General features: G+C 30.5%; 1 protein-coding gene across 1 annotated transcript in view; it reads right to left on the reverse strand.

Annotated features, from left to right (window-relative positions):
- Positions 1-409: 409 nt before the first annotated feature.
- Positions 410-13064, reverse strand: part of LOC105365392 (uncharacterized) — a 317257-nt gene continuing 304602 nt past the window's right edge. The window contains exons 9-11 of the mRNA XM_011503534.1: positions 11664-11812; positions 4294-4581; positions 410-651 (exon numbers count right to left, since the gene is read on the reverse strand). Coding sequence (XP_011501836.1) covers positions 410-651; positions 4294-4581; positions 11664-11812 — 679 coding nt within the window. The remainder of the gene's footprint in view (positions 652-4293; positions 4582-11663; positions 11813-13064) is intronic.

Genomic DNA, 13064 nt, shown 5'->3' on the forward strand with positions numbered 1-13064 from the left:
TGTTTATCAGTTCGTGCTACCACTCCGTGCATATAACACAATTTACAAACTAATTTCAGAGCGCTTGTAAAGCAAAAACTGAACGTTCAAATTTGTTTTGATCAATAGTTTGGAGTGAGTTTGCTAATAGATAAAATAATTAGTTTTGGATTAATTAATTAGGAGTGGAGCGATCGTCAGTAAAATAAAAGAATTTAAATAACAAGTTGTACGTGGCAGTTATCCTGCATTTCATACAAACCGTTTGAGCAATTTTCATAAATACGCTGCCCTGCAATATTAATTTATAACCAGTTAGTTTGAGAATTGGATAAATAGGAATTTCCACGAGAAATAAAAGTATATAATAAAAGAAAAAAATAAAATAAAAGTACTGGCTGCGTAGTATGTGAGCTCTACGTTAAAAAAATTATAATTCCCAGTGGGACTGACCGTAGGCCGTGAGGTTCACTTGCCACTCGTGTTTGTGCAAGTGCGAAGAGGCCCTCGGACAGGAAGCCAAGTGCCCGCTGACGGTAAGTTCCCTACTCGAGGAGCTTCCCGAAGTCGTCGCTGCCGAGGCGCTGTACACGAGGCAGTAGCGTCCAGCCTCGGTGCTGGCCACCAGGTAGGCCGTGTCATTTTCCACCCAAGTGCCATGGCAGGAGTACTCTGGAAGAACGCAATTCAAGAAGTTTGTTAGTGGAGCGTCGTTGGAACGTATCGTTGGCATATTTTTGGAGTTGGTTTTGATTTAACGAAAACATCAGCGAGGAAAAAAAAAACATATATATATATATATGTATATATGTATAGAGCGCATGAAGCAAAATGTCTTATATCGGCTGAGTGTACGTAAAATGTGGCCCTCGCGTATCCTGGATAATCCGAGAGTGTGCGAGGATCCAGCGGGTAATTCGCGGGCAGATTTGCTCCGTATATCCTTATTATTCGGCGCACAAGGATGCAAGGCCTAGATTAGCCGACGTCATTATTGGAAAAGCGCTGGATAGGCAGTTCCGAGTCAGTAGGTAGGAGGCATCAGCGGTATCGCAAGCGCGAGGCGAGAGGAGCGACTCGTGAACGCAGTAGGCGCTAATACCTTGTGCAAACAAAATGGGCAAAAGCGGTTGGTACTCGTCTCAAGACTATAACTGGCTTTGCATCAGCTACGAGGTTTACTCTACGGAAGGGAATAATCTTTAATCAAAGCAACTGCATCGCTGCTCGCTCACTTATCTGCGTGTTCATCCATTTAGTTTATACATGGAGAAGTACTTTAAAGGAAGCAGGAGCTTCGAGCTCTCTTGGCAAGAGATGCATTATGGATTCTGGGCTTTCGTAATTGCACGTAGAGATGCGGTGTTAGATCGGGCGTTTACCGAATGTCTGCTTTGTAGGTCGTAGCACATTATTCTTAAATTAAGCACACAATGTTCGTGAAAAGTTAGTAAAGTAGTCAGTCGGTTGAAATCTCGTGAATACTTGGTATCCTTATATTTGATAATCCTAGGCTTGGCAATTAGTCATAGTTCACGAATTTCCCAATATTTTCTCGACCGCGTTTATTAATAATAAAGTGAAAGCTTAAATAAACTTTATCATCGCAATCATTCAATTATTTAATTTCGTACAAATTATGTGTTATGTATAAATTTTTTGTGCTCTTAAAAAAGTGCAAATAAATAAAAGAAAACTTACAACATTCAAATTTGAACAAATAGCATATTTTAATTTAAAGGTTTCTTTATGAATATCCTGTATTGCACAGGTAATATGCAAGTGTCTTGTCCCGAATGTATTTTCATGTAATATAACTTTACCAAAATGGTAATAGCGCTTTAAACAATACAAATTAATATTGTTATTATATTTATGTAAGCGAATATAATGAATTAGTATATGAGATACTTTTATAAGTTATTTAACGCTAATGTAACAAATATAAAAGTATGTAACTTTGAATATAATATTACAAAATTATTTAAATGAACTATTGAGTTTGAAATTAACGGGTAATTGAATTTTTATTTACTTTATGCGTCTCTACTCCAAACGTAATTTTGCATTTCGAATTACTATTGTTTAAACGATAGTAGACTGTAAAAATATTACTTAAATAATAATGACGTAAAAGTTTACCAACGCTTTTATAACTTTTCAAAGTAAAATTAATTTATCTTATTTTATTTACATTTTACATTTAATGAATGTAATTATTAATTGTGATATATTATGACAAATTTTTCGGTCACATACTCCACTTTTTAATTATCTAAGTTGAATTCTGTACGTAAGTAAATAAAGAGCGAAGATATTTTTCTATAATGCATTAACGCCAAAGTAAATCTACGAATCTCATGAAGTACAATATAAAAAAATATAACGACAGGAAAGGTTAACGATGGCAAAAAAAAAAAAAAAAAAAATACAGGTTTTACTTATAATTAAATGCATGCGAAAGACAGTAAGTTTGCGCTTAAAGATTCGCAATAGTTTATATCCTCTGAATTATCCATGAAAAAAGAGATGGTACCAGCTCACTTTCTCTCTCTCTCTCTCTTTCTCTGGGAATTTACGAAGAATCAATTAAACGTGCGACAGTGGATGCGATCGAAAGCTTGCGCGATCCTCGTGAGGTTCGTTGGGCTGGGAATGTCCATCAGTAAACCAAGCGGAAAGGTCGACGACGTCTCACTGAACCCCGCCCAGCCACAAACTAACTACTGCAGCTCTTCCTTCTCTCCTCCTACGTTGGGGAGAGCGTCGACGAGTGATGGAGAGAATAAAGGTTTACGCGCGCGTGTGCGCGAATAGCGGACCAACTAGAGGATGATAGAGCGAGCGAGAGAGTGAGAGAGTGAGAGAGAGAGAGAGAGAGAGATAGATTGAGAGAGTGAGAGAGTGAGAGAGTGAGAGCGAGAGAGAGAGAGAGAGAGAGAGAGAAAGAGAGAGTGAGTGAGTGAGAGGGGGGAGGGGAGTTCCAGGGAGGGAACTTGGCTCCCAAAGTCGGAAGGTAATCCGATAAGACGTTACGCCAAGACGTGCTCCAGACGTTCGACGTCTACCGAAAGGTGTCCCTCGACGTCGAGGCAAAACTGTCGAAGCCGTCTCGAGTCCCCGGAAGTCCGTTCTCTAGTCTCTCTACGGCTATATTTCTTGCTGGCCCCCTCGTTCCTATTGGATATCTCTTTATTGATACCTTAGTTTCCAATTGTATACGAAGAGAGTTTCCTTGTTGCGCGTAATTCATGCAATTACATACCCATTATTGAACATTACATTTGTTTTGAAATGAAATTATTGAAGTCGAGATTAATCTCCTTTTCCATTAAGTATAATATCTATTTTATGTACTTGGAATCTCGTAGTAGGATTGTTTTTTCTTCTGATGTACCATTGATGTCAGTAGGTTTAGGTACTTATAATTCAATGGCGTTACGTTGAATTATTTTGCCTCAGAGAGAAGTTAAAATTTAATAATAATAATTTAATAAATAATAGGTCTCTAATTGTAATTTTCATTCATATAATTTGTGACGATATGGTAAATGATAAACTGAACTGAAATTAAATTTTTCTTACATTATTCAGTTACATATAACGCATATAATTATTCAGAATTATTATTTATTAATTTCTTCTACTCATATTTCTTTTAATAGCTCCATTATCACCGATTGTAAAGTAATTTTTTCGCACATCAATTAAATATGTGTCATCTTCTTGGTAACATTACACTATCTTAATAATATAGCGAAAAATTGTTTGCTTCGCCAAGTATATATTCAGCTTAACTATTATTATGCGAAAGTATCTTTATTAATTTTCATAACTAAATTATGAATTATTTTGTAAATACATTGTTTACATTATAAGTTGTTAACATCGTATATAAAAGTTTTCAAATACATTAGTATGTAACGATTAATGCGCGGAAATGTATTATTATTATATTAGGAATATATGTATGTTAATAGTGGGAGGAAGGGACTTTTTATCTTTTGTGAAATTCGATTGAATAAATGAAAAAAATATTAATATTAATGGATAGTGGGTGATAGATTAATATTTTAATAGAAGCTCGGCTATTCGGTTGCTTAGCTACACTGTTGTTTCAATGACCATTTTAGATAAATTTTTTATTACATAAATTAGATGATTTTAGGATGAATTTAGGATGAATTTAGGATGAATGTGCAAATGTTGGGAAGACTTTGAATGGTAAGAAATGTTGAGAAATGCAACGAGTAAGCAGGCTTATATTTCGAGTAAATTGGCTTTTCAATCTTCAAGTTTGAAAAATGTACTCACTAAAGAGGGCCTTGTCAGTGCAGTCCGTAGAAAATTCCATAAGATCGGGTTCTGTGCAGCCGATGTTGAGACCGTCGATACTGGCTTGATGACAGCGGACCGGAAGTGGGGTTGTCACCAGCTTTGCCGCTCTGACCTCCGCCACGTTCTCCCCGTAATTCATGCGACCGCGTTCGTTACCAACTCTCGGCGACCAGGAGTCACCGTAATCGCTGCCTGGAGGTTTCGTAACGAAGACAACATCGTAGCGGCCAAGGTACGGGCACTGGCGTGTTATAGGCTCCATCGCTATTAGATTACATATTAGATTGTGAATAAAATGAGGGAGAAAAATGAAAAAACAAATAAAAGAAAATATACCTATTGGCAGGGCTAAACTAACTCTTTTTAATTCGATAATTTTGAATTCTCACGAAAATGATGATTTAATGGATGTTCAAAGAGGATGTAACCATTCGCGTTAGAAATGTAAGAAACTTCTGTAATTTGTGCTACATAACTATGCCATTATAATATTAAAATTGTCATTTTATAACTCATGTATAGCACTATAATGTACAGGTTTGTTTATTAAAACTAAATTATCTTGCTTTTTTTTTTTTTTTTTTTTTAACCTAAATGCAGTTAATCGGAATACTAAACATGAAGTTTATATATTTTAAGTCATATTATAAGCCTGGATAAGTATATTTCAAATCGATGCCCTAATAATTAAATATTCATACATTAAAAGTAGAAGATGAACAAAAGTCATTAATTTAAACTATATAAATAGATAATAGAATACTATAAAATTTAATGATACACGAATATGAATTGCAAAACTTTTCTAATGATCAGCAAAGAAATGTGATACCGAGAATATAACTCGTTAATTTCTACTTTTTAATAATTTCAGTATTCGTAATATATAATGATAATAATAATAATAATAATAATAATAATAATAATAATAATAAAATTTATAATATATTTTCTATATATTTTTTTTTTCAAATAGAAAGACTTAAATTTTCAAAATATTTTTTCGGCTATAATTCTAATATCATATTATGGGAATTTCTTTAGTGGCTATGACATAAACTTTTTTTTTTTTTTTTTTTTTTCATTAAAAAACTAAAGTTTTTTCCGTGTACATTTGAAATTTGTCTGCATATTATAAAAGAATTGTTATTAAACCAAAGATAGGAAAAAAAACGGCAACTCTCGTACTTTGTATAATTTTTAATATATTTAAAAATATATAATTTGACGTTTCGTTAATTTAATGAAAAAAGGGATCCAGACAATTGCAGGTTTTTTTTTTTTTTTTTTTACCGTCCTATACAATAATTGAAATATATTAATATTTATTTTCATTCATGACATTTAGTCAAATCTTCCGCTTACTCTCAAGAAAAAAAAGATTTAAAAATTGCTATTTCATTAAATCCAATATTTCTAGATATAAAAATCTACTTGACGAAGATGTTCGGTATTATAGGCATGATTTTTGATTAGAAAACATTATAAAAGTACAATTATTATATGAACTATTAATAAGTTACAGGAGAACGATACTTAGAGTTGGACAAATATTTTAAGAAATATAGTGCTCGTATTAAATATTTTATTAGAAATTATCGAGTTCAGCAAGTTTGTCACTCAAAGCTCTACATATTTGTAATTAAAATTAAAGTATTAAAAGACCTATTAAAGCCCTGAATTTTACGATTAAATTTTGCAATAATAGAATGTAGAAAAAAAGAGCTAATTAGTAGTTAGTAGCTGAAAGAGGGGAAGACGATTTGCGTCGATGAAAATTGTTCTATAAACAACGTTTTGTATATTTGGCGAGTTAAAGAGATTTTTCGCCAAACCACTCGGCAATAAGCTCTTACATTTTTGGCACTTTCGACAATGCAAAAATTGAAATTCTAGTTGTTAGAGAAGACAAGAAGATATGAGAATACTGTGTGGGCTGGAGATAGTCCGAATAGTAAATCGATTCACCGTTTTTCCGAGCGCCGGAGATGGCGCGACATATGAAAAGAGACAAGCTGTCGTCACGTCAGTCTTATGCATTCCAGTTATCACATTCGCTAGTGACAGCAGTAGCTTTTATAGGAATACCTTCTCGCAAATCCCGGTCGAACGATCATCATAAATTTCGGATGCATACATTCGCAAATCTGCCACATGAGCTCGCGTACTTTTACGCGTAAGGAAAAAAATGTGTGAGTACATTAGGTGTTCTCACATTGGTTTCAACAAGCTCCCCTTACGAATTCTAATAAACATCAAAGATATTAGAAATTAATGTTTTTGTATTGGTTTTACGTCTATTCTTTCTCTTTTGCCATTTCATCATCTTACTTTACTTAGTTCACTGTTTTCGCCTGATTACTTTGTTAATGTACTTATTATAACTAAAACAATTGATCATTCGTTAATGATGTATAACGGAAAAAAGCTTTGATCGCTTTATTAAGTAAATTTGAGTAATAACTAATTGTTAAAAGAGTTTAAAATGCACGATTTACAATCGAAGGGTGAGAAATTTAATAATTATTTAAAAAAATATATACATGTGTACTAATTTCAGCATGAATGACATTGTTTAATAACTATTGTATTTTAAAAGTTTTCGAAAAATGAGCAATAATATATTTTTGGCTTTTAAGAGCTTTTGAATTTTAAATAATCATGTTTAATATATATATAATTCGTCGATAGAATTAATTGTGTCGATGAATTAACATTAAATGACGTACAATACATTCTCGGCGTGCTGCATAAAACATGCTATTAATTATAATTATATCGTTGCATAAAATATCGAAGTTATCAGCTCGACAACTTGTTTCGTTTGTCCTTCTCGTGTTCTTATTTCTTTTATAAAATGAACAGAAAAAAAAAGTAATAAGGCACGCGGATATCGTGTGCGAACCAACGACTTGTATATATCGCGGAGACATGTAAAATTTATCGGCGATATTTTTCTTTTTACGCTCGTTGCCTATACTCGTCTCCGGACTCTTATCCAGGAAAGCGAGGAGGTTTATACGCGCCTACACCGACGTTCACGGTGGCGTATCGTGTCGAACGCTCATTATGGGAGTTGGGACGATACGATGGTGTGGTGTGGCCCTTCGGAAATTCTTAGTGGGAGTTAAAAAAAAAAAATACCTGACTCGGTTGAATTAATTTTTGCGATAATCGTAATAAAATACAAGAGTTTCCAAAAATGTAGATGTAAATGATAGATTTACGTCATATCGTATTCATTGATTCGTAGATGAAATTAGTCCGTAAGTAACATTCAACCAACTGCATATCAACAAAATATCGTTCTAATCGTAGACTATTATTTCAGATGATGAATTTAGCAGCGCTAATAAATGTTGATAAAAACTGAATAAATTAAATTAAATTTGTGAGCTCTCAAAAACTCTCAAACTTCACTCTCCTTGAAAATTTTTTGTTTTTTTTTCCAAGCATTACGTCCGATTCTTATCATCTAAATAACCGAAATTTTCTCAATTTAGAGCGAGCCTATTTCTGGAATTCGTTGACTTAGACGAGAATTTTGTTTAACGTGTAAAAGAAGCTATATATATATATATATATATATATATATATATATATGCAATATTTCTTTTGACATTTTGCCGTTAATCGCAAGAATGTTAAGGAGCTAAGGAAATACAAGTGAAAGAGGCAGAGAATAAAGGAAATAGGTACTTACAAGACCGGAATATACTTGATAATTACATCGGCACGCGAATCACGTGTACGGAAAGGTAGTATACGTTATTGAATATAGTATTAGTACACTAAAGTAACTATTCTTGGATATGGATATCATTTGAAAATGTGCATACAAAGCATTTAATTCGATTAAAATTCACTCGTTTTTGCGCACTTTGTATCAATTTTACGCCACTTTCTTTTTTTTTTTGTATCGCGATAAGTCGTGTGGCGCATGTTCGTTATGCGTTTCATTTTTTCATTCGCGAAGTAATTACGCGCATTGCATGATCCTTGCATTAAAAGTTCCTTCACGTACAATTTAATTGCAAATTAAATATAAAAAATGAAAATTAATTTTAATTTAAATTATTTTTATAATACGTATATATAAATTGTTTATTTAAGAAAACTTGCAAATAAGTATTAAATAGTGCAAAGGAATTTTTTATATTTTATTTCATAAAACAGAAATCTCTTTTAAATTTATTAGATGTTAAACTTAACATATAGATTTATGAATTTGCTATATGACTCAGAATATATATGAAAAAAAAAAAAAATATATCTCTTATAGCGAACGGAGCCACTTAATAATCTGACATTATCAGAACATGTTTAAATAAGAAATTTTTAATTTGTCATCCAACTGCCATAAATATCCCATAAAATGTGAAAAGTACTTTCAAATGAAAATATATTTTCTGCAGCCGATTTATCCAATTTTAGAGGATACAGTGATGTTATTCCTTACCCAGACACTCATCTTCACATTCATATACGGTATATCTAATTGTCTATATACGACAAAATTTTTTAAAACTTATTACTCGCCAATTTACTATTATACATATTGACATAAAAATTATCATCTAATGTACTATGCATTATATAGTGCACACATTACATCATAATATCGAATTAACAATATCGATGAATTTAGGTTTAAAAATGTACACGACTGCTTTAAGAGATTAAAAAAAAAAAAAAAAAAAAAAAAAAAAAAAAAAAACTGAACCAACTATCGTTACAACCGACTGACTAATCGTCCACTGTTTTCGTTAATATTTACAAACAGGTAAGAACGCCCAACCCGTGCAGCCATTGAGTTATGTATCACTTTTTAGGGTCGCGACACTTAGTAACTTTTTACGAGCGCGTGCGCGTACTACGGAAGACGAGACAGATGCTACAACTCTTGCAGATTCTTTGTGCAGTTTGATATAGTGAGGAGAGAGACCTGATTTGCGATAACGCGACTTACACAGCAAACGCGCGATTCCTCTGCACGTATACCTGCATTTTCCATTTTACGACATATACGTGATATCCTCCACCTTTTCTTATAAAATCGAGTCTGTAATACTTTTTCCAGATTACGATTTTTCTTGCATTTTACAACATTTTCCGAGTAAGGTAACAAACGACCGTTCATTTTATACAATTTTTTTTATCAATAAATCAAATATTATCAAAATGCCGACCACTGAATTTTTTTTAACGCATGTTGAGTTTCTTTCAATGCTATATAATTACATGTCAAATTACTTTCTCTTTTTTCTTTTTTTTTTCTTTTTTCATATAGCTGGGATTATGGCTTATAAAATATGTCGCGTTTTAATACTTTAAACGCAGTTTTATAAATATATCATAAATAGTAATTGAATTCAACATAATAGAGTTATTGTGATTAATAAATGCTTTTGAAATTTCTTATGATACCATATTCGTAAGTTTAATGATAAGTAAAAATTACCTAGGGTGTCTTTCATTTATACCAATCAACAAGGGCAAATACTATAATTTATCATTTCATTAATACAGAAGAATAAAAGTAGCTTTGGTAGACGTCTCTGGAAAGATTTCTCAGATGATTGACCAAAAAGTAGAGAAATCGATATTACTGCTGATTCAGCTTCGAGATGTATGCTTTATATATATATATATATATATATATATATATATATATATATATATATATATTGTATAGAGAAAATTCCTTCTACAATATAGATTGTAACAAAATAAATTATAATATTAAAAAGTAACCAAGTTTTGGAGTATAATTTGATTTATATTATAATATTTTGTTTTATTAGACTATAAATGAGCGGCACATTCATTTTATCTAAGAATAATCAGTGGAAATAATGTTTTAAAGATGAGAGTATGGAATATCGATTTCATGGTTCAATATATAAAAATGAAACTAATTTAACCATTCCTTTAAAATATTTCAAATATTAAGATATAATGCATTTAAGTGTTTTTATTATTATAATAAATAATTTTCATTAAATTAACTATGACGCAAGAAAAATATACACACATATTATAGACTCTATTATTATTGAAATTGTTTATAGTTATATCACGACGTTTTCTCATATTCCCGTAAAATTATTTTATATTTTTTTACTTAAAAAATAGTTTATATTCTTAATTATATAATATTTCACAAATTTAATTTTTGCAATAAAATTTTGGCTCTTTACCTCTGATATTCAATAATTTAGTCATTAGAACTTAGGAAATTCCAACTAATAATATTTTTATCTATTAACTATTAAAATCATAAATGAATAAGAGAAGAAATATTTTTAATAAGGATTACAGATATAAATTGTTTTTTTTTTTTTTTTTTCTGTTACTACGTATGACACTCAGTCTGGTTAATGAATAAATTTTTTTTTACAAAGAATCTAAATTTTTACCATTTTTCATACAGATATATTTTATTTTAGAAATGCTTTTTTCCTGGCAATTAATAAATATATTATGGCTATGTACATTCGATCGTTTAGTATATGAAAAATATGTGAGACAGTTATCACACTTTGGCATTATAAGGCAAAACTTGATGAGCTTTTATTTATTAACATGATATAACAATGCAGTTAATGTATAATGAATAGAACAATATACTAAAAACTATATAACATTTAAATGTATGTAGCAACACAAGTATATTACGTAATTTATATGTTACTCTAAAATAAGTATAATATTCTATTCATTTTAACCAACAACAATTAAGAATATTTTTTCTACACATTGTCAACAAGTCTTGATTTTGGACACGAGAGTATTATTATTTTATTATTTTTGTTTTAATCGTACATTGAAAACAGAATACACAATTATTCACATCCATTAATACTCGAATATATCGTTACTTTTATTACAATGTCATCAATAATCACATTTAAATTTTAATATTAAACTTTTCATTGATAAATATTAATACATAAAATTCATAGATTTAACTAGTTTGTACATTTTAATATTATTCCTATATTATCGGAGAAATATTAAATTCCTGTTAATTAAGCGTACATAAAATTTTGTAATTCGAGACTACTTTCACGAGTTATCCATTCGATTGTATAATAAAGTTCTACCAAGAATTACTATCTATTTTAAGTTTACGTTATATTTGCATAATATTAAAAGTTCAGCTTAAGTAGATAATGAAATATTAAATATATTTGTAAGTTGTATGAAAGCTTAACAAATAAAAATCCAAATTTCATCTCATTCTATCAAATATTTCTAGTATACATATATATATATATATATATATATATAATAATATATTATTGCAATTCGGCAAAAAGTAAATAATGTTAATACGAACTTACTAATAAATGTTGTATACGGCGCTGTCTTAGAATTAAAAATACTAGACATGCATGCATCATCCTCTTGATGAGTCCAATTTAGCGACTGCTGCATTTCAATAACGTGGTCGTCCCTTTTGTGAAATACCATACAGACGAAACCATTTGTGCTATAAAGAAGATTATTTAAAAGCATTTAGCACATAGGTTTTATTTCTGTTAGATACTAATTTATTAATTAATATTATTATAAAAAAATAAAAAATAAAAAAAAAAAAAAAAAAAAAAATTTTTGGATTTTTTACATTCTATCTAAAATATATGTATTCAATAGGATTAAGTTGTCATGCGTGCATTTCTCTAGGAATAAGGGAAAAAAGGTTATTAAAAGTTAAATCTGCACATGTAAGTTATAAGTTATTAAACAAATAGGTTGAAATTATTTTACATAAATTCTTATGTTAATAATATAATTTTATATCTAATATATATTTGTTAATGATTCATCAATACACATTACCGATGAATCCAAATAAAAATTTCTTATAAATCTAAAAAATATTTACATAATGACATATGAGCCGGAACAAGTATATAAATATTTGTGTGATTCGTACGAATATATTTTGCGAATAAATCAATGAAATCAATATACAGTTTGATTTAAGAATTTCGTTTGAAATTCTTGGTAGGTACTCTTTTCCAACATTGTAAACAAATTTTCTCGACTATCTATGCGTATATGCTTTCAAAACACGAATGAAATCTTGCGGGAGAAAAATTATGAAAAAATCGTTGCCTTATCATAGACTATGGCACATACAAAAATACAAATGTAAAATAAGTGAAAACAATGCTCTTTGAAATTTGGTAAATGTACGCACGCTTACAGACAAAGAAGTTGGAAAGCTTTAAAGCAAACTATAAAAAAGGGGGGAAAAAAAGCATAGAAAGAAGAATACCCAAGGAGAGAAAAGATGTAGAAAGAGAAAGCAATCCCACACTAGAGGGAAAGTAAGAAAGCTCGCTTTAAATCTCTGGTTGCCACTAGGGAATTAAGATTTTATTTTATCATGACGATTCTGGGACGTTGCTCGCCTTGTGCCTAATACAATTCTTTTACGACGCCTCACCTTACGCGAATCTAGAAATGCGAAAGTTTTACATTCTTACGTGGAAAGATATTGCTCTTCCATCCCATGCTACGCTCACAGAAAATACTCGTCGTTTTCTTCGCTATTTCTTTTTATCTATATTGAAATTGCTTACAATCTATTAGTTGAAAGTCTATGTTGCTTTACACTCAGATTATATGATACTAATTCTCTATCAGTATCTAATTTTTTTTTTTTATTTTTTATTTTTATTATTTTTTTTTTTTATAACGCAAGATCCATTTGTATGTATTATAAAGTAATATTT

The sequence above is a fragment of the Ceratosolen solmsi genome, unplaced genomic scaffold (genome assembly GCF_000503995.2).
Source record: "Ceratosolen solmsi marchali unplaced genomic scaffold, CerSol_1.0 scaffold33, whole genome shotgun sequence".
Lineage (NCBI taxonomy): Eukaryota > Metazoa > Arthropoda > Insecta > Hymenoptera > Agaonidae > Ceratosolen > Ceratosolen solmsi.